The sequence below is a fragment of the Lolium rigidum genome, chromosome 4 (assembly GCF_022539505.1).
Source record: "Lolium rigidum isolate FL_2022 chromosome 4, APGP_CSIRO_Lrig_0.1, whole genome shotgun sequence".
NCBI classification, from domain to species: domain Eukaryota; kingdom Viridiplantae; phylum Streptophyta; class Magnoliopsida; order Poales; family Poaceae; genus Lolium; species Lolium rigidum.
In genome coordinates, this window is record NC_061511.1 from 38846825 (window position 1) to 38870133 (window position 23309).

Here is a 23309-nt window from a genome sequence, read left to right on the forward strand (position 1 = left end):
GCAAAAATGACAAAATCACACTACTTTAAACAAAATTTTGTGGCCCACTACGTCCACACTACATGTCACATGCCGTTGGATTGAACACTTTTAGGCTTAAGATGATCTCTTCGATGGATTTGAGCACTCGCAATAAAATTTAGGTATAATTTGAAAACCCCTCATCGTAAAAGCACCGACAGTGGTGTTAGATGTGGCTTTTTTAGCAACTAGCGGTGTTAGATGTAGCTTATGTTTTGGATCTGGTTGATTTATTTACCTGATTTTTCAAAGTAACCTGTTTATCGTTGGGATATACAGTAACAGAAAGTAACCAAAGACCTTAAAAGCTACGGAAACAAACACAGGAATATAAGTCTGATGAACAAGTCACACAGAGGTTGATTTCCCATAAAAGTTTCTACTACTACTCATTTTAGTCTTCAGGATTGTCGCATTATCAACACAGCGAGTTCTGAAAAACATTACAGGAGCGCCACGAAAAAGAATCTGAACGAGTTTGCGGCTCAGGTGTCACTGGAGATTCTACTGAGTATGAAAACAGCAATGTGGTGGTGGCGCGGTTCTTCAGGCAGAGGCGGATCTAGCAGGGGCCGCGGGGAACAAACCCCCGCCACGGGCAGGCCCCCTGGCTACTACGCTGACTGTTTATTGGGTGAGAAGCTTGGAGTCACAGGCCACAATCTTCACCTTGCCGACCTGCTCCGTGGTCTCCTCGTTCTTGAAGGACGCATCCGTCAGGATGAACGTCCACACGTTGTCGCAGAACCTGTAGGTGTGTAGATGGCCCTGGGGCAGAGAAATAAAAAATCAGATATGAGTAACAGGGTTAATTATCACTGTAATGCAGATGCAAACAACCATGTCAATGAGAAGAAGCACACAAGTCTGGAACTAGAGCTGAATTTGTAGCGACTTTATTCTAAAAGCTGGAAATTTAGATCACCATATCTCCTCCTGTACCAGTTCACATGTTACATAAAAGTGATCCGCTAGACAATGGCTTATCAGGTGACTTGAGTCTAACATGACTGGAGGTTCCCTAGAATGGCGAAAAGTAGCTGGGTTTACTGAAAAAATGCACAACTCGTTACATTTTCAGCAAGTTTACAGTGAACACTGATCAATACGTGAGTAACAAGAATCCAGGTTAAGTTGCAACAAGAATCCAGGTTAATGTCAAATTATGTGCTGTTTGGAAGCAGAGTTATTAGAAGAGGGGTATCTCAAATAGCCAAATCCATACACGGCACTACAAAAGGAGCAACAGGAAGCCAGGAATCATCCATGCTTGTCCTCTCAATGTGTTATCAACTAAGTCCGTCAACTTACAAAAAATTGGTAATTAATTCCTTTAGGTCTTTCAAAGTAGAAAAACAGGCTACAAGTAGCAAGCACACAAAAGTATAAGATTCAGTTAGCAAGGATGACATTTCGTTCTCCCAGCCCCACTAGCAAAGACCTTAAATGCGGCTGGGCACAAATGTCAACTCACAATGCTTGATGCAGCGGAAGTATGCTTGAACAAGAGCATGCCTGCTCTGAGTGATGTTACTTTTGGATTATATTGATCTAGTTTTCCATACTTGTTACTCACAATCTTAGGGTCTTTTACAGGAATTAACAAACATAAACACATTATCAAGATTTTAATGATAGAACAGGGCAGAGGTGGTAGGCGTGTCTAATGATAAGGGCAAGCTTTGGACTTCTGGCGAGGCTTGGCTCGGTCAGCGGTGACACCAGGGAGGCTTGCACAGAGAGGTAATATAAGTGAGAGGAGAGAATAGGATTTGGTCTGCTCACTGGGGACCAAAAACATACCCAGATGTTGCCTAGTATGCTCACTCTTTTACAATTTGAAGTTAATGGTAATATGCTGCTTACCTCAAAACCTGTGTATAAGGTGATTTTTAGGTCTGACAGTCTAGAGACAGTTGTTGCCTGAGTTATGCTTATGTTTTTGTTTTACGCCATAGGTGGCATTTATTCAACATTGTGTTGCAGGACAATTACTGTTGGTTCCTATAGAACGCCAGGGGGCTCCTTTCTCAGAAAAAAAAAGGTGACCCTGTTGGGACAATTAATTGGCCAATGCATGTTTTTATGATTATCCCAGATTTCATATTCTAACATCTGTTCTCTGGAGGTTGAAATACAATAAGAACACAAGGAAACAAAGAAATCCTTAATCCCGCCTGATATGGTAAACCTTCATACCCGACATTAAAAGGCATTTGACACTACTGTTGATAATTTCATTCATTTTGCTGAAGATGAATCAGCCAAGGGAAAAATGCCAACGGATGCCACTGCAATTTATTTGCACCAATAAAAGGACCACATCCCATGGTAATGCTTTGATATTCAGAAAATCCAGCAGTATTTGACTTCATGCAGATTGAGGTAACTGAAACTAGGCTCAGCAAAGCAAAATAAGAAGTGGCAGCTTCAGAAGCTATTTTTAGTTCAGCATATACATTACGTCTAGAGGCTTTGTTTTGTAAAACCGCTTTCCATACAATTTCAAGTTTTACAATTTGTGCAACTCAAGAAATTAAAGAGACACGGCTTAGAAGAATTCGTGAGTATGTGCTGGAATCGTGAGCACGGAGGGTCGAACCCAGGCGGGCAGGCACGCATCAGCCGGTGCCCACCATCCCGGCTACGCCACGGTTCTCACGCAATTCGCGCAACTCAAGTATATAACTACAAGACAGAAGATTTAAAATTTGTTTCTTTCACAGTTATACAGAGGTTCGGGTATCGATTGCCTAGAAAAGTAAACATATAGATGATGGCACGGAAATGTCATGACTTTAGTGCCAGACAAATTAAACTTGAGTTGCACATGGCAAACAATAATGAGCCCGCCAAACAGGCAGACACCAATAACTATAACATGGCCATCCATCCTAAAGAAATTACATACCTTGACGGTAACCTTGCTCTTCACTTGGTTTTCCAAGGCCTCCGTCATAGACTGCACAACAAAACACAGGCAGACAGACAGGTAAATCAGCCGAATCACTCGGAGAGTAACGAATCCCATTCAGGCGCAGAACACGATGTCATAGTAAGTCATAACTGAAGAAGCAATGTATAGGAGCACCTTGTCAAACTGGACGAGCACCTGGATGGCGAGCTCGGGGCTGAGGGTGCCGCTGGAGACCATCTCGTCGAGCGTCTCGGTGAGGCACATGCCGATGGTGGACCGCCTGTACAGCTCGAAGGTGGCCATCTCGCGCGCGCGCCTGCGCCCGAACAAGCAAGCAAACGTCCCGAAGCTATTAGTAACTAGGCATGGCGGCACGCAGACGGAGTAGCACCCCTGCTGAGTGCCATGTGAGGCTTCTCTGAAGTCTGAGTTCACATACAGAGGATCTGCCCGCATTTGGTTGAGCAGGTACTAGTGCTAGGAATTCGTTGAAATGAGGTAATTTCCGTAGTAAAAAAAAAAACTAGAATCGAATAATCGGTGTGCTCTGCACTTGGCGTTCCCCAGTGGGTCTGCTCTGTTCCTCCCGTGGAGTAGCGGTAGCCGCGGTCCCACGCGGCGCCGCCAGGAGGAACGGAAAAAAGAACATCTTTTTTTTCATAGCGATCCCGTTCTACCGGCTCTCTGTCTGTCGCGCCGAATCCATCATCCAGCAGACGACGGAAGGTCGCGACTTCCTATCCCCGCGAATCTCCCAAAACCCACAGGCAGAACAAGGCAGCAAATCGAAAGGGGCGGATGGAGGCGAATCACCTGCGCTGCGGATGGATTCTTCGGGGCGGCGGGCGGATCTGGGGCCTGCCGGCGGGATCCTGGAGCGCGGTGGGGAGGTGGGAATTGGTTCGAATCCGGAGGAGATGGAGCTGGAGGTTCGAAATCGGGAGGCTTTATATGTTTTGGGAGCGGAGTTGGGCGAGGAATTTGGAGGATTATATAGGAGAGATGGAGAAGGCAGAGCAAGAAAATCTTGGCTCCCTCTCTCTCTCTCTGCCCCCAGTGTGGCGTGTGGCCTGTGTGTGTGCGAAATGACGGGTTTGCCCTTGGGCCACGGGCCACCACCGGGCTGGGCTGGGCTAGGCGGTACATGTGTTCATTGGGCCGTGGGCCGTGGGCCGTCTACAACTAGCTAAAAATCACAACACTCATGTTGCACGCATCTATTATGCCACAAATTTGGTTTTTATCGCCACCGGATGGCGTTTGTATCCCGATGTTTGTGAGTTAATAAAGGCGGGTGGATCTCTCTCAAAAAAAATATTATGCCACAAATTTCCAAAACTCGATGCGTAGCTAGAGGGAAAAATGAAGACTTACCATCCTATAATTATAAGTAGTTAAATCTGGTGATCAATGAACATCAAAAGCGCCTTATATTATAGGATGGTTCACTTTAAAATGTCCAGTGGTAGCTACGATTTATGGAGAAACAAATCACAACACTCATGATACACACATTTGTTCTGACGCAAATATCAAGTCCAAACTCAATGTGTAACTAGCAAGCCGGTGCCGGCTGGCCAACTTGGTGGCCCAGCTTGCTAATCTCCAAGATGAAGGCCCAGTGGGCTCCATGGAGGCCCAACATGAAGTATATCTGAAGCCCAAGTGTGTACCTGCTTGGAGTACAAGACGCCACTAAACCGGATAGATCTAGAACTTTGTAGACTTGCTGGCTAAGACTCGCCCTGTAAACCCTAGTACCGGCTAAAGCTGGCATGCGGACAACCTTAGGGCTAAGACTCGTCATGTCTGTAATATGCATGTACTACGTCATGTAGTGATTTATAGCAGGAGGTACGGCTCCTCCACCATGGGGACCTGAACATGGGTAAATGTGTGTGTGTGGTCTTGTAATTGGATCAGCGCCGCTTTACGCCTCTCTCTTCCCTCACAGTGAGACACCAACAATGGCTCCCTCGGTGACATTACCATAACAGATATATCTGTTTTACTTTCTAGATCCATGTTGTGAACTTGCCTTTGAGGTTTCGTCACTTGATAGAAATTTCTCGTGCTCATGCCAATAATTGTTTGTTGAACTATCCGTAACTTCTAGGGAGATATCAAATTTGCTGCCCATTTTTCTAATTAGTGAAAGTGAGGTAGATATTCATATCTCAGATCTAGGTCTACCGAAGCACGCGGGAGTGGGGTGGGATGGCGGGAACCCATGCCAGCGATGAGGGGTGCCGATGGGAGCTTGGAGAAGCATCGTTGGCACATGATAGACCATTTCTAAATCATCTTGCTCCAAAAACAACATAATTATATAAGAAATCCTAAAAGTATACAAGATTTTACCGACAGTCTAAATTATACGGTGCGAGGATGATAAGTCAACTTACCCGGCTAGCTTTAATTTGCTCATTTTACCATGTTTGGCTAAAAAAAATTATGCTTCTTTTACCATAGATTATGCATGCGTTCAGCAATCAGCATAGTATACTATATCATGGTGCACCAACCTTAAATCAATCAGAGCTTTGGTCAATTGAGCCATGAAGTGTTCGAAAATTGGTTAATGGGCATGGCAAGCAAGTGTCAAGCGTGTAATTAAGTGTACCACGTACGTAGGTAGCACGGCACAATGCATGCGTGTTTATGTTGCTACTGTCATGCAGTAAGCATTTTGCACTTGTTCACGCATTGATTTCCGGTTGGCAGTTCGGGGCCAGATCACCTATGTACGTCCATGGATATATGGATTGGTGACAGGACACCTATGACTATGAGGTATGCGCATGGTTGCAAATTAAGCAACAATTTGTATTCGAAGAAATTAGTTCCAGATATATTGGCGTGCACGTTCTTCAGGATATATCGACTGGTGACCGGACATGCGTATGCTCATGGTTGCAAGCAACAATTGTATCCGAAGAAATTTGTTCGATAAATACCCCCTCCATTCCGGTAAATAAAACTTGCATGCTTTTTAGGGTTTATCTTTGACCATTAGTACATAACGGGTTTCAAGTTCCATATGGCACACAAAAGGCTCTTCTGATGCACGCTATGAAAGAATGAATAGACCGGTTGCAGGTTCTTCACCCGCCAGGGTCGTGAAAACATCGCACACGATCTGAAATAGAAAATTGTATGCCACATAAGGCAAACGTTTCTCTAAAGTAAATCTTGTGACAGGAACAATGTCTCACCCCCGCACATATGTGTCGAGTTACCAAGCACTACTTGCGCTCAGAGCATGGGCCCCAGGTCCCAATCTTGTTGCTGCCTGGTAAAGGCACACCCTCATTCTCCGGCCCTAGTGTGGATTCGTCGGTGGAGACACCGGACTTGATAAATGAGCTTAAGAATGGTGATGTCGAAGACCCCAAGCCGAAGAGAAAAAGTACATGCATGTCAAGAGTGTCGGTGTCGCTAAGCCTCATGCTTCAACAAATGCCCTCCTGGTGAGGACTTCTAGTTTAATTAGTTATTTTGATTTCTATATCTATATGGGTGGATTCATCATGATCCCTCGAAATATTAAGTGTATCGTACTTTTGGGTATCATGTCTATCTCAAATGTTTGATTAATTTATGAATATTACGAACACCATGAACTAGTATGTACTATCCTAATGACAAACTACTCCAATTTTTTCATCCATTTCTGGCTTATAACCATGAGCTAATAGACTAGCATGTTAATAAATTACAACATAACATCAAAAGTGGTACACGATGTTATCAGTAAAAGTGTACGTGATTTACACTATCGCACATAATTTATTACTACTAGCCGTGCGTGACATGTTTACGAGTCAAGGAATGTGAACCATGTGTGATTATATCCGTGGGAACCGCTTCGTGCATCGAAACCATTTTACGGTTAAATTCGAGGAAACACGCCAATCAAAATGGTCCATTAATTTTGTTGTTGCTTCACATTACATTACATTTTACAAGTTCACGGTGATCAAATTTTATCGTGTTCACATCGACATGCTAGTATAAAATCCTCTGGTTACGAGAAGATCACCACACACACAACCTCTCTCTCCTCTCGATCGATCGAGTTCCACAATTTTGTAGCAAAATCTGAGAACATCACAACCTACAATAGCGATCCCTCCTGCTTGTACTATTTTGAAGAGTAGGGCATGAGCTTCAAGGTGACCTTCACCCTTGGTGCACCGAAGACAGAGACGTGGATCCACCTAGCTAGTCAAGTAGTGGTTCCTCGATGCCACAACGACAGTGCGTTGGGACATGGAGAGCAATGTGAGGCATGGTGAATCGTGCTAGTTGAGTTGCGACACGAGTTGAGTTGCAACTGAGATTTTTCCAGTTGCACACGAAGTTGTAACTGAGATTATACTACATGAAACATAGTTTGCAATTGAGAAAAATAATTTGAACCATTGAATTGCTTTAAGATTCATGGTAGTCATGAGTTGCAACAAAAATTCAGTGAGAACTAAGTTAGTTTTCAGTCGACTGAGAATTAGTCGCACCGTATACAATTTTATGTACTCACATGAAACTTATGTGAAGTTTATCAAAATTTAGATGTATCTAGACACTAAATAGCATGCACATACTTCCAACTTTTGACACATCTCAGACAAGTTTCGTGAGACCGAGGAAGTACTATATAACGAGATATTGTTGTTCAACTATTTTGAAACGTAGGTAGTAGGGCATCCACACTGTATGGATGGCCAAATCTGACAAAACACAGTATTTGGCATCGGAACTACATATGGTTACACCTCCACAATGTACCGTAGCTAAATATCTGTACGGTGGGTCCCGTTACCGAATAAAACCATCGTAAAAAAGGGTGTTCTCTTTCTGTGTGCTATTGTTCTATCACAAAGAAATGCATATTTTATTGTGAGGGGGGAGATGGCATCGGAGCAAGTAGTTGCTCCGGTTCCCACTTTTCCTAGCTTTGGAACCACCTCCACAATGTAGGGAACTAGTTCCAAAAGCCAAAATGCACAAATAGAACTACTTTTAGCTACACATTATGGATGCTCGTAGTAGTAGAATAGTAGACATGCATGTAGCCGCGGTTTCAATTGTTTTTTTACTGGATTAGTGTGGTGGACTAATTTGGCAATGTATTCTTAGCGAATTAGAGTTCACACGCAGTACATTTGTTTCCACAAGATACAGGTATGCTCCGATTAAACAAGACGCAGAGGTTGATGTGCGTTAAGCTCACGTGGCCGTGAACGAAGATCCGCAGCTTGCCTTCGCCGTTAAGCCACGTGCACATCCTTGTCAATCGATCTAAGCCCCGAGCTAGCTAGGCTGGTAGGTACCATGCACGTAGCTAGGAAGTAGGAAGAAACTACCGATATATGGGACCCCGAAGGGTCGATGCCAAACGGAGACGTACGTCACGTAGCAACACACCAGCAGCCGCTGTCAGCACGCTGTGCGTATAGTGCCGGAGGCTCTTGTCCGGTTGAACATGTGACGGGATATATGGAGCCCTTCCAACAGCAACGTATGGCAGGCCCACGCACGCCAAAACTCAACGTAGTATGTATACAAGTTTTTTTTTTCTAGTTCTCGAAAAATATCGGTGATCATTGTATTACTTGCTACCGGAAATTCCCATCCAAATACCACCCGAGAATTTTTAATTAAAATCTATCTTAAATTTATTTAAATCCTTCAAGTTTAGGTAAATTACAAAAGTTTCTGCTGGCCATCATATCCTTCTACGGTGGGTACCGAGAAAACCGGTTACCTATAGCTGTACACTCGTGTCAGAGCGATTTTCTCTATGCTCGCTGCTCACAGGTCGCAACGAAGCTCCATACCGTTTCTTGACCTCTAGATCAAGTTAAAACTAGGGAAACATTGTCGACACCACGCAACCACGAAGCCACATGTGTGGAAGCCAAATGATCCATGAAACATAACGATGTTCCGTAGAATAAAGCGATGAAAGATGAATGGATGAACACCCTAGATCCGGCCGGAGATAGATAGGTAGAACTAAACTCACAAACCGTGCGGCGAAACTGAAACTGACCGAATCTAAACGACCGTAAAGAAGGCATCAAACCGAGACACGAATACAAGACGAATACCATGAACACAAAACGAGTTCCACCACTCCAAAAGAACACCCACTAGATAATTTCCCGTCCTCCTTTACAATGTCGGCGAGCCCAATCCCTCCCACGGTGGATCGGAAGAGGATGGGACCGTGGCTTTGCCGGTGACGACAGGTGGAACTGAGTGGCATTTCGATCACGAGAGAAAAATCGTATTAAACTAGATCTTATATATGTCGCACACAAGGTTATGTTTGGTTCTAGCCTATGGTTGCCCCACCTAATATTTGGCTAGCCAAAATTTTGGTTGACCTTTTGGTTGTCCATGAGTTGGCCAACATTGGCAAGAAAAATGTACTAGATTGGCCAAGTAGCCATTGGCATGCCAAATAATTGGCAACCATCCAAACAAAGACCAAAGTTTTGGCCATGACCAAAATATTGGTAGGGTAACTTTTGACCACAATCCAAACATGCCCTAAGATTGAAGTCCTGCGTTGCAAACAAGGTGTAACAATTAACTACTTATGAGTTATGACTGTGAGGTTAATTTTACAGCTACACCTAGCTGGCTAGCTTCTAGAAGGGACATTGTCGTTTTTTGTTCACGACTACTAGGAGGAAGGAGACACGTAGGTACGTGGAAGATCATCTGGGAGGAGTGAAGTAAAGTTCCCAATACGACATACATATTGCAACGACGTCCCATTCTTCCTGGGTTCAGTTGTTATTTGATTGAAGGGTACGCTAGCTTGCCGTTTAAACTCGGTATTGTGATTGAGGGGTCATGTGCTGTTTTTTTTTTTTGAGATCTGGGGTCGTGTGCTGTTACTGTACTGGGAAGAAGAGAGATAGGGGAACCCCACCCCACCAATCGTCCATTAAAAATTGACAGTCCAACCAACGGTATGGCACGCTTCGCAAATCGCAATGGAGATTCTTCTCCTTAAGATAAAGTAATGGAGAATCTTCCTAGGCACCAACAAGTGGCCAATTTTTCTTTTGAAGTGTATGTGAGCGAAATGTGATGTTGCCTTCTATGAATCTGAAATATTTCCTCAGCATCGAATTCTCAAAAATAAATAAATATTAATTACCAATTTAAAATCGTTTTTTGCAAATACATAGCTTTAAAATGAAATTAAAATTATTTACAAGCTGTAAGAATTCTTTTTGAATATAGTCAATGGCGTACCCTACTAGCATGTGAAATCACAACGATATTTTCAATATGAGGTAAATTTTAGTTTTGAAAATATAAATTGTTCACATACTTAGATCCATCCTTTATTTTTATTTTTATGTAGCTTGGAATACACAATATCCCAATATCTTTTGCAAATTTTGAAGGCTAGAAAATAGAAATTTTGAAAATAAAGGGACTACTTAAGCTCGAGAGTAAAAAATCCCTCTCTACACAAGGGCATAATTTTGTTGAAAAACTATGCTGTACTTTTGGCAAAAAAAAAACGTCACAAAAGGGTAGTTCTAAATAAGAAAATAACTTGATACTGGTCTTAATAGTTGTCTTTTTTATCAATCTCGTATGAATAGAAATATTGATCAAATTACGTACGTACTAGATATTTATCGGTACATGTAGATTTTTTATAATTTTTTCAATTGCAAAAATAGAGTTTTAAAGTTATGTATAATGACACACATGGTAAAACTATACAGATTCTAAAAATAGCGGAAAGCACCGTACAAAGAAAAACACCACTAAAAGAGATAAGAAAATCAAGAAAGAGTTCAGGCTCGCACCTCGCTACCGCCATCTCGCCCATCACCTCTTATGGAAAGGTCGAGGCACCAACCCTTTCCAAACTCGAAATTGACCTCCCTCGGCCATCGTGCCATCCCGCTCACTCCAATCAGACCACATAAGGACCCTTTCCCCTCAAAAATCAATTTGGAGCACGAGCTAACTGGTGCCTTTTAAAAAAAAGCATCAAGTACTTCTAAAAAATACCTATGGGTAGCCAACAACACGCACTACAAGTCGGCAGTTTTTCAATGGAAAATACCTTGTATTTCTAGCGCAGAAAATAGGCAAATATGATAAATTTTCGGAATACGGTGGCCCATGCAAAATTGCACGGTTCGCGCCTAGATCTGCAATTTGCTCTAAAATACAATGTATATTCACATGATCTTTTGCACGTGCGTAGTTTAAATTATTCTTATTGTCTACATTCCGGTATTTTTTCATCGTTTTTAATCTTTCAGTTTGAACTTTTCAAGGAAGAAAAACAAAACAAACAGGATCCAGGTAGCCCGGGAGCCAAGGGCGCTCCCCTTTCCCCCTTCTTCTAGGAAAGCTATTGTTATTAGACCAAGATTTTTTTTCCATAAACAGATTAATTCATTCAAAAACACAAAACTAAAGAATGCACACATATATGCATCGTTCTTATAAAAGTTTCTTATCCTTCGGATCACATCATCTGATATTCAGTCGAAGCATCAAAATCTTTGAGAGATCCAACAAAAACATTTGTAAAGTGGAAATAATATGATACTTTTCTATGCTACGTTTGAAATCATATGATACTTGACACAAGCACGACTAAAATGATATACGAGTAGTACAACAAACTATAAGAGAGAAAAAACATGAGGGAAAATGTAGTAGGATGTTTCTTGCAAATTGCAGCAATGGATGCTGTTGGGAGAGTAGCGTAGTTTCTCTCTTCTCTCGCCAGATTTCTCTTTCGTTCTCTCTCTTTCTGGCTGTCACTCTCCCTTTCTTCTCTGCTTAAATCTCATCAACTTCTCTCTCTCTCTCGTACTGCTACAAAACTTTTTTTTAACTCTCCTATCCTGTTTCTCTACCCGCTTCCCTGCTTCGCGGCATCTACCACCGCCACGGCGCCACCGCCGCCGGCGATCTCTCCCGCCGCTCCCCCGGTCCGCCGAGATCGTCGAGTTAACCACCTCTTTCCCGGCGCAAGATCCCCCTTCCCTCGATTGCGCGGAAGAAGCTGGACCTCCCCTCTCTTCTCCGTTCCAGATACCGGCGAACGCGGGCAGGACCAGCGACGATGCGCGGCGGTGAAGGGAGCCGCGCTCCGGTCCCGCGGCGGCTCACGTGTCGCGGCCGTAGATAGCAAGATCTTGTCACCGCTCCGGTCCCCTCCGGCCGGTGACTTCGCTGCTCCGTCCAGGCGAGCGGCGCCGGCGGGGAGATGCCGTCTCTGCAGCTGCTGCAGCTGACCGAGCACGGGCGGGGGCTCCTGGCGTCACGGAGGTGCGTGCTTAGCTCAGCTCATCTCGAAAGTCCTTGACTTTTTACCCTCTGTCCAATCTCCACAGTTCCTCTATGATAAAAAAAGGAATCTTGAATTCTTGATGTTGATTCTTGCCAATTCTGTGTGGAAACAGGAGGACGCTGGCTGTCGTCTCTGGCGCGCTGGTCGCCGGCGGGGCTCTGGCGTACGCGCGGTCGGGCAGGAGACGCCGCTCAGAAGCTGCCGCCAATGGCGATGCGTTGGACAGGAATGGGGAGAGGTTGGGGCACGGTGGCACGGATGGCCGGGTGTCCGCCTCGAAGCGGAGGAAGAGCGCGCTGAAGTCCCTGCATTTCCTGGCCGCTATCCTGCTCAAGAAGATTGGGCCGAACGGCACGCGATACCTTCTCGGGTTGATGTTAACGGCTGTAAGTTTTAAGAAATTTTCTGGCCCTGGTGTGCGCATTTTGATTTCTGTATGGGATTCTCAGAATTAGTTACTAGTTTGACGTAATTCATGTCGATATGTTTACGAATTACAAGAGGTGAAGAAGTTAACAGCTAGCTTGTTTGAGCTTTGCACAAATAATTAGGTCTCCTTTTTGATATGTGGACAAAAAAGCAAGGACTTTTGTGACCGCTGATCTGGTGTGCAATCATGCTGGTCCTGCTAGTAGCACCAAAGGCAATGTAGAGCATACTGGCTGGATCTGTGGCACTTATTCAACCTTGTTAACATAGGCGGGAAAACTGACAATTTAATGGTGGATATAGCAAGATTGGAAAATACCCAATTTTGGTGTTTTTGCAGTGCCACAGGGTTAGATGTTGCGCTTTTGATATGTCTTGTAATTGATGGTATTTGAAATGGTTAAGCTTTACTTGTGGGGTCCATCTAATAAAATTTGTACCTGCGTTAATTTTGAACGCTCTCTCTATATAGGATTGACAAAACCGATACACCTATGTTATGTTGGATATTAAAATGGCATTTGAAGATGTACTAAGTAATTAATGACTTGAAAACATCACCGTTGGTATTTTTTGCAGGTGCTACGTACTGCTGTCGGGCATAGATTAGCAAAAGTTCAAGGCTATTTGTTTAAAGCAGCATTTCTTCGGCGTGTTCCAACCTTTACACGCCTAATTGTAGAAAATCTCATCTTATGCTTTCTCCAATCGGCTGTGTACCAGACCTCAAAATACTTAACAGGGTCTTTGAATTTGCGCTTCAAGAAAATTTTGACAGATCTTGTCCATGCCGATTACTTTCAGGTACATCAGCTGATCAATTTCAATCACGTATGTGCAGTATATGTTTCTTTCTATCGCACACATTTCACACTTAAATTGGTTCCCCAGACTCGGGAGCATCATGTCATAGATTATAATAACCATTGACTTGGAAGTATTGACAATGTTGCAAAGATAACAGCTGATGAAAGCGGAAGATTCATGTACTTTGTTGCTGCATGTAGAATACAAATTAAAACACTAAACTAAAGAGTAGTTGCTGGTTTTCATGTGCAAATCCTTTTTAACTTAATATGACCACTCACATATCTGCAACACGTTTGTTAGTTGCAATAGTAGCTGGTTGCTCATGGAGGAATCTGCATACGGTTTCTTTTAGTTGGCTTCAACATTCCTTTTGCCCGTAGAATATCCTTTCTTTTTCGTTTCATAGTGTAGCGAATTATCTATGCTAGTTGAATGTGTTCCCTCTATTTAATTTACTATTGGACATGGCAGCATTTGTGTTGCCATGCCAGGTTGTATTTGTTTCCTGATTTGCTGTTTAAGTAGTAGTCGTATCAGTTCATCTTCTTTTTGAAGAAGTCTTATTATAAAAATATAGCAGATTTAAATGGTGCATATGTTCTTCAATAATTGAGGTTAACCAAGAGTTTAGTTATTAGCTTGAGGGTTTTAATATTTGAAATACAGCTTTAATAAGATATTTTGTTGCTTTTCTTCTTCTGTATGTCCAGAATATGGTTTACTACAAGATGTCACACGTGGATCATCGAATATCAAACCCGGAGCAAAGGATTGCGAGTGATATTCCAAAGTTCTGTTCTGAACTTAGTGAACTTGTACAAGATGATTTGGCTGCACTTGCAGAAGGGTTGATATATACCTGGCGCCTCTGTTCTTATGCTAGTCCAAAATACATGTTATGGATTCTGGTAATTGTTCATATGGAATTTTAATTGCTGTCCTTCATCTAGTAGTTTCTGATCTAAATGATAATACCCCTACCACTGAGGAACCATGCTCATCTAGTAGTTTCTAATTGCTTTCTTCGAGTTTCTTTAATATACTAATATGCAAAATTCTTCCAGGGATATATACTAGTCGCTGGAGGAGCAATTAGAAATTTCTCTCCTGCTTTTGGAAAGCTGAAATCCATGGAGCAGCACCTAGAAGGGGAGTATCGTCAACTTCATTCACGCTTAAGAACTCATGCAGAGAGTGTGGCATTTTATGGTGGCGAGAAGAGAGAAGAATCTCATATTATGCAGCGGTTCCAGGCTCTTGTTGGACACTTGAAGCATGTACTCCATGAAAATTGGTGGTTTGGCATGATTCAAGATTTCTTTCTGAAGTACTTTGGTGCCACTGTAGCAGTTGTCCTGATTATCGAACCGTTCTTCTCTGGCGACCTTAGACCTGATTCATCTACCTTAGGAAGGGCTGATATGTTGAGTAATCTTAGATACCACACAAGTGTGATCATATCACTATTTCAGTCTCTAGGGACCCTCTCTATCAGCTCCAGACGTTTAAATATCCTGAGGTAAATTCATCTATTGTGATTTTTTTTGACAACTAGATTCATTTCATTCCTGTCATTGTAGGGTGCTTTGCTTGCAATTCTTAGAAGTTATTGGGTAGGCGATCCATGCCATCTAGTTACATCTGGGCTTGATTTTGGTGCATGACTCTTCTTGTGATATCAGTTGTTCCAATTCCAACCCATATTGGGCACTAACCTTTTCCTCCATATTTGATGAAGTCATCTTACCATCACCATTTTTCATAAAGGAAGATCATCTTAGTTCATGGTCTAATATCATACCAATTAAAAGTCCAAAACACAAAATTTGCAATTTAACTCCCACTTCTGATAATGTGGAATGTGGAGTTTATTCTCTTATTACCATCTATAAAATATTTTAACAGTCCTTCTAAAACCATGCTATTTATTCAATCTAACCTGATGCATATTGATAGGACTTAGGAATCTTTTGTATCTTGTAGTATATGAGAACTGGTGGACCTGTAGTATTTTGCAGCGGGCATGCCATATTTAGTATTTGTTTAAATGGGTGCACTTCTTCATAGCTTGTAGATCTAAAGAACTGTTGACTATATGCAAAACATACTATGGCTGTTGTGCTGTGCTCGTACTATATCTCTGATGCTATTGCTGTTGTCTTTGAGCTCTAATATTTTTGTGTTGACTGGCAATGAACTTTCGCTGTATTTTTACAGTGGCTATGCAGACCGGATTCGTGAGTTACTAGATGTTTCACGAGAGCTGTCCGGGGTCCGTGATAGATCGTTGAATCACAATTCTTCTGCTGGAAATTATATCAGTGAAGCAAATCATATAGAATTTTCAGGTGTTAAGGTAATATGATGCTTGGAGCGGACAGCCTTTTATGTGTTTACATATATCCATGGTTCTGATATCAAGTGATTGCAGGTGGTAACACCTGCTGGGAATGTTTTGGTTGAAGATTTAACTCTCCGAGTTGAAACAGGCTCTAATCTTTTGATCACCGGTAATCCTCTCCTACCAAATGATCGCCACCTAACTAGTCCAATTGTTTCACCCACACCAGCAAGCTAGAAATGATGAGACTATGTAGCCTTATGTGCATTTTTCCTTGACATGTTCTAAAACATCCCTAAATCATCTCCAGTTATTGAAATGTGGTATTGAACTATGAAACATGATATGTTGTGACATGGCAGTTGGTTCATGTCCAGTCTCCATATTTGGATCTCTTATAGCCTTTAAGTAATCTGTTAAAACAAAAAGTTAATGCACATGCAATTTACAAGGGAAAACCACTTTTTGTGTTTCATCTTGTAATAGCCTGATACTTCTCTAGTAACATATCACAATTGTAAATTGACCCTCTAATTATTTACAGTGGCATCTTCTGTTTCCTATTTTATTTCAGATTTTGTTTTGGATTTGATAGGCTACTACTTTTGCTACTATACACTATTAAGACCTAAATACACTTAGGATATGTTAGTTTCTATGGTAATAATCTAAAACAATGCTGACTCAGTATCAATTATTTGAACCTTAGTTCCTGAAAGTAGATCAATTGGAAATACTGAATTTATGCCAAACAAGATAGCATTCGCAAGTTCTCGGATCCGCTCCCTGGTTGGGCAGTAAGGGTGGGAGAAAGGAAATCACTCGTTCTTAAAACCAGCATTCTTAAAAAAAAAGTTTAAGATCAAAGAGTCGGGTGGAAAAAGGGGAGATCTCCCCGTTCCTGGTTCTACTGTAGCTGGATTCCCCGGAACCACAAGAATCCTTAGAATGGGATTCCAACTCAGCACCTTTTGTTTTGAGATTTTGAGAAGAGTTGCTAATTAATTACAGTGTTGTTGTCTCAAAAAAGGCATGGGTCATGTTTAAGCATACCTTTTTCAAGGACATGATTTAAACTTGATGCTCATGTTCTTGAATTATCTTATACATCTAGAACTCTCAGTGCCCATAGTCCGTATATATCTTTGCATGAAATGCCAGTTATGTAGAATGTTAACACTGATTTACTCTTATTTCAGGCCCAAATGGTAGCGGTAAAAGCTCCCTGTTTCGGGTCCTTGGGGGCCTATGGCCACTGGTATCTGGCCATATTGTCAAACCTGGTGTCGGTTCAGATCTTAACAAAGAAATCTTTTATGTCCCACAAAGACCATACACAGCTGTTGGCACACTTCGTGAACAGCTAATCTATCCTCTTACAGCAGATCAGGAGATTGTACCACTTAGCTATGATGGCATGGTGGACCTCTTAAAGAATGTAATAGTCTTCATATTCATATGTTCTATTTATTTATATCCATGGCTTCTTGAGTTATAACTCTTAGTATACGAACCTACTCCTTTTGCAGGTTGACCTGGAATATTTGTTAGAACGTTATCCTCTTGACAAGGAAGTTAATTGGGGTAATGAATTGTCCCTTGGTGAGCAACAGAGATTAGGAATGGCTAGGCTGTTCTACCATAAGCCAAAGTTTGCCATTCTTGATGAGTGTACTAGTGCCGTGACAATTGATATGGAAGAACGGTTTTGCAAGAAGGTTCGAGCGATGGGAACATCATGCATAACAATATCTCATCGCCCAGCTTTGGTTGCATTTCATAATATTGTTTTGTCCTTGGACGGTGAAGGAGGGTGGGATGTTCAGCACAGAAGGTATATAAGTACTGAAATAATTCACTGAATGGTGCCCAAGATTAATTTACTGTTAGTTTAGATCTATCTCTTGATTTTGTAGGGATGACTCGTCATTTTACACTGAAGAGTCTGACTTTACATCATTGGAAACTGATCGTAAATCAGATGCCCTAACTGTTCAGAGGGCTTTTATGAACAGGGCAAAGGTATATAATTAATAGATATCTCTATTCCATCATTACCGACTTATCTTATTGGCATCACAGTTTTATGTGTTCTCCTTACTAGAGCAATGCTTCATTAAGGTCGGAACATTCTTACTCTACAAAGGTTATAGCAAGTTCCCAAAAGTTGGAAAGAGAACAGACAGTACGAACACCTCTAATCCCACAGTTACAATGCTCCCCAAGGCCCCTGCCTCTGAGAGCAGCTGCAATGCTTAAAATATTGGTACGTTGTTTCTAGTTGTCTTTAGTTTTTTCCTCAATAAATTAATTTTGATTTGAGATACTGTAGCTTGTTAATATTTGCTGATGCTGGAATTAAGATTTTATATCGCTAGTTGATAGAAATTTAAAATTCTACATGACATACAAAATTATCTTGAGAGAGCTTATCTCCAATGTTAATATGTTATCAAACTCTAATGATCTTGTCTTCTTGCTTCCAGGTTCCCAAGTTACTAGACAAACAAGGAGGGCAGTTGCTTGCTGTTGCTCTACTTATTTTCTCTCGCACTGTGATCTCGGACCGTATTGCTTCGTTGAATGGTTAGATTGTCTCAATATCATTTATTGTTTGAAGGGCTACACATAAAATTCTTTGCTGATTCATCTCATCTTGTCAGGGACTACTGTTAAGTTTGTCTTGGAGCAGGATAAAGCTGCATTTATACGTCTGGTTGGTATCAGTGTTCTGCAAAGCGCTGCAAATTCTTTTGTCGCACCATCTCTCAGGTAACCTATTTACCTGCACTTAATAGGTTCTTTTAACATCGGATCATGAAGAATCACTGTACATTATTGTTCTAATGATGCTTTTTTTTATGCTTGTCCAAACTCTTCGTCTGCTTACCAAAAAAAAAAAAAAAACTCTTCTGGACATGCAAATTTAAGCTTGGTGGATTGATTAATTTTTTCAGTGTATGTTTGAGTTCATGGTTTTGATCATTCATATCTTCACAGAACCCTTACTGCAAGACTTGCTCTTGGATGGCGAATTCGCATGACCAACCATTTGCTTCAGTTTTATTTGAGAAGAAATGCATTCTACAAGGTATATCCTCTAGCGGCTCGTGTATTCGTTAACACTGTGATATTGAGAGTGGATGGTCTCTAATTGGAAAAGTTGGCTGTTAAGCTATGTCTTTTCATGAGGTTTGGACATCAATTTTTTCAGTTGATGTCTCTTGGTGTGCAGGTGATTTGGGTTCAGAAATAAGATTCATGTTAAACAGATGTTAAGTTATTATGGTATATGTTTTCAGGTATTCAATATGTCAGGTAAAAGTATTGATGCAGACCAAAGACTGACACTTGATGTGGATAAGTTGACCACTGATCTTGCTGGACTGGTTACTGGAATGGTAAAACCACTAGTCGACATTCTTTGGTGAGTTATCCTTGATATCAGCCCTGATATCTACTCGGTTTAATCTTTGTTTAGCATTTCAAATTCAGCGTAATAATGCGAATGCAATTCACTCACTAGGTTTACGTGGAGGATGAAGCTTTTGTCCGGACGGAGAGGAGTTGGTATCTTGTATGCTTACATGTTACTAGGATTGGGCTTTCTGAGAGCTGTATCCCCTGACTTTGGTAATCTTGCAAGTGAAGAACAAGAACTTGAAGGAACTTTCAGGTTAATATTACATTACTTGCTGTGCCTTGGGTGCCTTGGCAGACCTGACTTTCTTATTGCTTTAAGAATTTTCTGGTGTTAATTAACCTGATGAACTATGTACAAGGTTCATGCACTCGAGGCTGCGGACACACGCTGAGTCAATTGCTTTCTTTGGTGGCGGTTCAAGAGAAAAAGCTGTGAGTTCCTTAACATGGCAAATGTTTATAATGTACCTATACACACTTGTTAGTAGTGTCTATCCGCTGTTTTTTGTGTCAACTGTTTTAATTTGAATCATGATGAATCATGAAGTGAGATTTGTGAACTCTTATTGTTGGATGCTATTGGCATAATTTTTAATTATTCTAAATATGAACTATGAGGTACCCCATAGATACTTGATGTATATCTCCAAATATTATGCAAGGACCACCTATTTAATCATCTGTATTCTTGATAACGGAAAAAAGTTGTTTAGGCATTCATAGTTATCAATGCCTCGCTTTTCTTGAAGCATCTATATAAAAAAGTTTCAGAAGTTGGGATTTGGTACAAGCTAAAATATAACTGATGCACCCTAGAAAAAGGCCATTCACATGTTCCCAGTTGGCTGTTTGTCCGTTGAACTTTTCTCTGTGTTACAAGCATTATTAATTGTCTTTGCTTATTTTGACTTGTAATAAAACATGTGCATATGGTTCCCCATTTACATTCTCGTACAAATCAGAGATGTTTTTGCTTTCAACAGCTTTTCCTGGCCTTATTTTGGTAGATGCAATTAATTATAGACTTCCTTCTTACAATGTGTTTTCTTGTAACAGATGGTTGAGGCTAAATTCATGAAATTGCAGAACCACTCAAAGGTTCTATTGAGAAAACAATGGCTTTATGGTATTGTTGATGATTTTGTGACAAAGCAACTCCCACACAATGTGACATGGGGTCTGAGTTTGTTGTATGCTCTGGAGCACAAGGGCGACAGAGCTTTGACTTCAACACAAGGTCAATAATCATCAAAAGTCTTGAGTTTTCAGGACTACATTATTTCAAACGTTAACTTTACAAACTCATTTTATTTCTCTTCTATGCAACAGGAGAGCTGGCTCATGCTCTGCGGTTCTTGGCATCGGTGGTGTCACAAAGCTTCGTAGCGTTTGGTGACATTCTTGAGTTACATAAAAAATTCCTTGAACTTTCTGGTGGGATTAACAGAATCTTTGAGCTAGAGGAGGTCCTACATGCAGCTCAAAGGGGTAAGTTTCTGGTTGGATTTAACTGGAAGTTTCTTTGTTTCTTCAGTACCATTGCTGTTGCACTAGTACCATTGCAGGATGTAACTAGCCTTATCATATGGCATGTTTCATGTTTAGTTTAAACTATGATATGACATTACTTTCCTATTGCATGTTATGGAACATCCTGTTTAGCATATAGTATGATTGAACTTTTGGCACATCAATGACAGTATTCTCGATCGAACACTGATTGCCTTTTCATTCTGCCAAACATAATAGAATGCTACATATAAGTGTGCAGAAAATGTAAGAGTTGCAAGTTTGTGTTATTGATAACTTATTGGTGCTCTTTAAGCATTGACTAGATCTGGACAATGTTGCGAACTTGTACCACTGGTTTGTGTGGTATTATAATAATATAGTGTTCTGAGTTAGCTAATGGCATTTTGTAAGTTCTACATCAATATCTTCTCCTAATTAAGATTCGCTTTTTAATTGTTTCGCTAGATACTCCTGTGCCTTCCAGTGCCATTAGTACAGCCTCAGAAGAAATTATTTCGTTTCATGAAGTGGATATTGTAACACCATCGCAGAAACTATTGGCTAGCAAGCTGTCATGCAACGTGGTACAAGGGAAAAGCCTTCTTCTGACGGGTATATCGTCTGTCTAAGCTCTGTAACCTTCGTTTACCTAAGGCAGTGAAATTATGCCTAACATGTTCCCTTTTTTACCTTTGTTTTCTGAAGGCCCCAATGGTACGGGGAAGAGCTCTGTTTTCAGGGTGCTCAGAGACTTATGGCCTGCCTTTTCCGGGAGAGTTACCAAGCCCTCTGAAGGGATGTTTCATGTTCCTCAGAGTCCATATACCAGCTTGGGTACTCTGAGGGATCAGGTCATATACCCTCTGTCAAGGGAGGAGGCAGAGATGAAGATTCTTTCGTTATATAAAGATGGTAGGTGCCACTCAGAATATGGGCCTATTAAATTACCATGATATTTGAACTGCTGAGATTGCGTGTCAAAATGAAGTAGTAGTAGGTTATTTGTTGCTTCTCCTGGTAACCAGAATTTCTGTGCTAATGTAGGCAACAGGGCTAGTGCTCCTGAGTTGCTAGATGATCACCTGAAGACGGTTCTTGTGAATGTTCGGTTGGTCTATCTTCTGGAAAGAGAAGGTTGGGACTCTACTCCGAACTGGGAAGACATTCTGTCGCTGGGAGAACAGCAGAGACTCGGGATGGTAAGTGTTAACTTCACTTCAAGTTGTGCAAACTGCCAAAAACCTCGTTTTTGCTCCCTTAACATCTTCTGATTGAACTGTTTTGCTCCAGGCTCGTTTGTTCTTCCACCATCCTAAATTCGGTATCCTTGACGAGTGCACAAAGTATGCGCAGCGCGACTGACTTTTTTTTGGCCATCTTTGTTCGCTGTTCAGTTACTGCCGGTCCTAAATTTATTGTAATTTATTGCAGTGCTACGAGTGTCGATGTTGAAGAGCATCTGTACAGGCTAGCGACTAACATGGGCATAACCGTGATTACTTCGTCTCAAGTAAGTATTTCCGAGGATCGCGTGAAAGTATCTGTTGCTATTGGCATTTCAGTTGTTTGTTGAAGCCTCTGCATTCTAGACTGTAAACCTGCTTGTCAATTTAGGGTATTGCTGAAACGTGTTTTTTTTGCTCTTTACAGAGGCCTGCTCTGATACCCTTCCATTCCGTTGAGTTAAAGCTCATCGATGGCGAGGGAAACTGGGAGCTGTGTGAGATCCAACATTGATTGACGCAACCAGTTAGAAATTTCTCAGTCTACAGTAAGCTGCGCGTTAGAGGATATGCCGCTTCCTACTTCTACTGCAGTAATCTGTTCATATCGGGTCATCCTCATGTGCCTCTGGAAGCTGAAGCAGCCTGTACAATAATCAGCTCGAAAGAACAAAGAAAGGAGTTCTTGTTGTGCATTCGACGCAGAACATGGCAATTGTAGTCTAGTTATACAGAGTTTGGTAAAGATTGAACGCGCCGGGGATGGCGGTGAACTGGTAAATTAGGATTCAAAGATGTGGAATGAAGTAGGAGAATAGAGTAGCAGTACATAGCTCAAAGCAGCTGTTAATTCATCCAACCTATTATTATTGATTGGTTCCATACATGTGAAATAAATTTGGCTGTTGCTGCCATCATCATAATCATCGGCGTCAAGCTGAACCTTTCGGCGGGAGCGTCCGATTTAATGCATATCACATTTTTCTTATAAGTGTGAATATTTTGTTTAATGAATCACATTTTTGTTTATGTATAAGGGCATTTTTCACTCGTATACTTTTTATAGGATGTGTAACATTTTCTGTTTGGGTTTCTATAGAATTGAGAAATTGGACAAGTCACTGAACGAAATTCATATACGAGTACTACCGATGTAAGAAATTTCACTACTTGAAAAAGCTCCTGCACATGCAGCAGCTCCCATTCACATCGCCACTGCCGCTGGTACAAGTTACACACTGTTATTTCTACCGCAAGCGTTTGTTACATCATACATAGTTC

At 41.5% G+C, this 23309-nt stretch overlaps 2 protein-coding genes across 2 annotated transcripts; one reads left to right on the plus strand and one right to left on the minus strand.

The window, feature by feature from the left end:
* Nucleotides 1–330: 330 nt before the first annotated feature.
* Nucleotides 331–3254, minus strand: LOC124649546 (transcription initiation factor IIA subunit 2). Its single transcript, XM_047189156.1, has 3 exons — nt 3113–3254; nt 2933–2983; nt 331–789 (listed from the first exon to the last, which is right to left on the minus strand). Exons 1-3 carry the CDS (start codon nt 3239–3241, stop codon nt 649–651), a joined length of 321 nt encoding a protein of 106 aa, XP_047045112.1. The 5' UTR covers nt 3242–3254; the 3' UTR covers nt 331–648.
* An 8937-nt stretch (nt 3255–12191) lies between these two features.
* LOC124707900 (ABC transporter D family member 1-like) lies at nt 12192–23061 on the plus strand. Its single transcript, XM_047239590.1, has 25 exons — nt 12192–12268; nt 12403–12676; nt 13299–13523; nt 14240–14437; nt 14594–15048; nt 15747–15885; nt 15961–16039; nt 17070–17308; nt 17400–17704; nt 17787–17892; nt 17975–18136; nt 18357–18456; nt 18534–18642; nt 18871–18961; nt 19173–19297; nt 19397–19546; nt 19653–19725; nt 20350–20530; nt 20623–20781; nt 21271–21417; nt 21511–21717; nt 21850–22004; nt 22096–22148; nt 22237–22315; nt 22456–23061. The coding sequence occupies exons 1-25, from the start codon at nt 12207–12209 to the stop codon at nt 22540–22542; spliced, it is 3960 nt and encodes a 1319-aa protein (XP_047095546.1). The 5' UTR covers nt 12192–12206; the 3' UTR covers nt 22543–23061.
* Nucleotides 23062–23309: the final 248 nt, after the last annotated feature.

What these genes read in the sequence shown, in the direction of transcription:
- LOC124649546 (XM_047189156.1), bottom strand. Translation starts at nt 3,241, where the DNA reads ATGGCCACCTTCGAGCTGTACAGGCGGTCCACCATCGGCATGTGCCTC. An exon ending in TGCTCGTCCAGTTTGACAAG is followed by an intron (nt 2,984 to 3,112) that starts GTGCTCCTATAC and finishes TTTGTTGTGCAG; the next exon opens with TCTATGACGGAGGCCTTGGA. An exon ending in AGAGCAAGGTTACCGTCAAG is followed by an intron (nt 790 to 2,932) that starts GTATGTAATTTC and finishes TCTCTGCCCCAG; the next exon opens with GGCCATCTACACACCTACAG.
- LOC124707900 (XM_047239590.1), top strand. Translation starts at nt 12,207, where the DNA reads ATGCCGTCTCTGCAGCTGCTGCAGCTGACCGAGCACGGGCGGGGGCTC. An exon ending in GGGCTCCTGGCGTCACGGAG is followed by an intron (nt 12,269 to 12,402) that starts GTGCGTGCTTAG and finishes GTGTGGAAACAG; the next exon opens with GAGGACGCTGGCTGTCGTCT. An exon ending in TCGGGTTGATGTTAACGGCT is followed by an intron (nt 12,677 to 13,298) that starts GTAAGTTTTAAG and finishes TATTTTTTGCAG; the next exon opens with GTGCTACGTACTGCTGTCGG.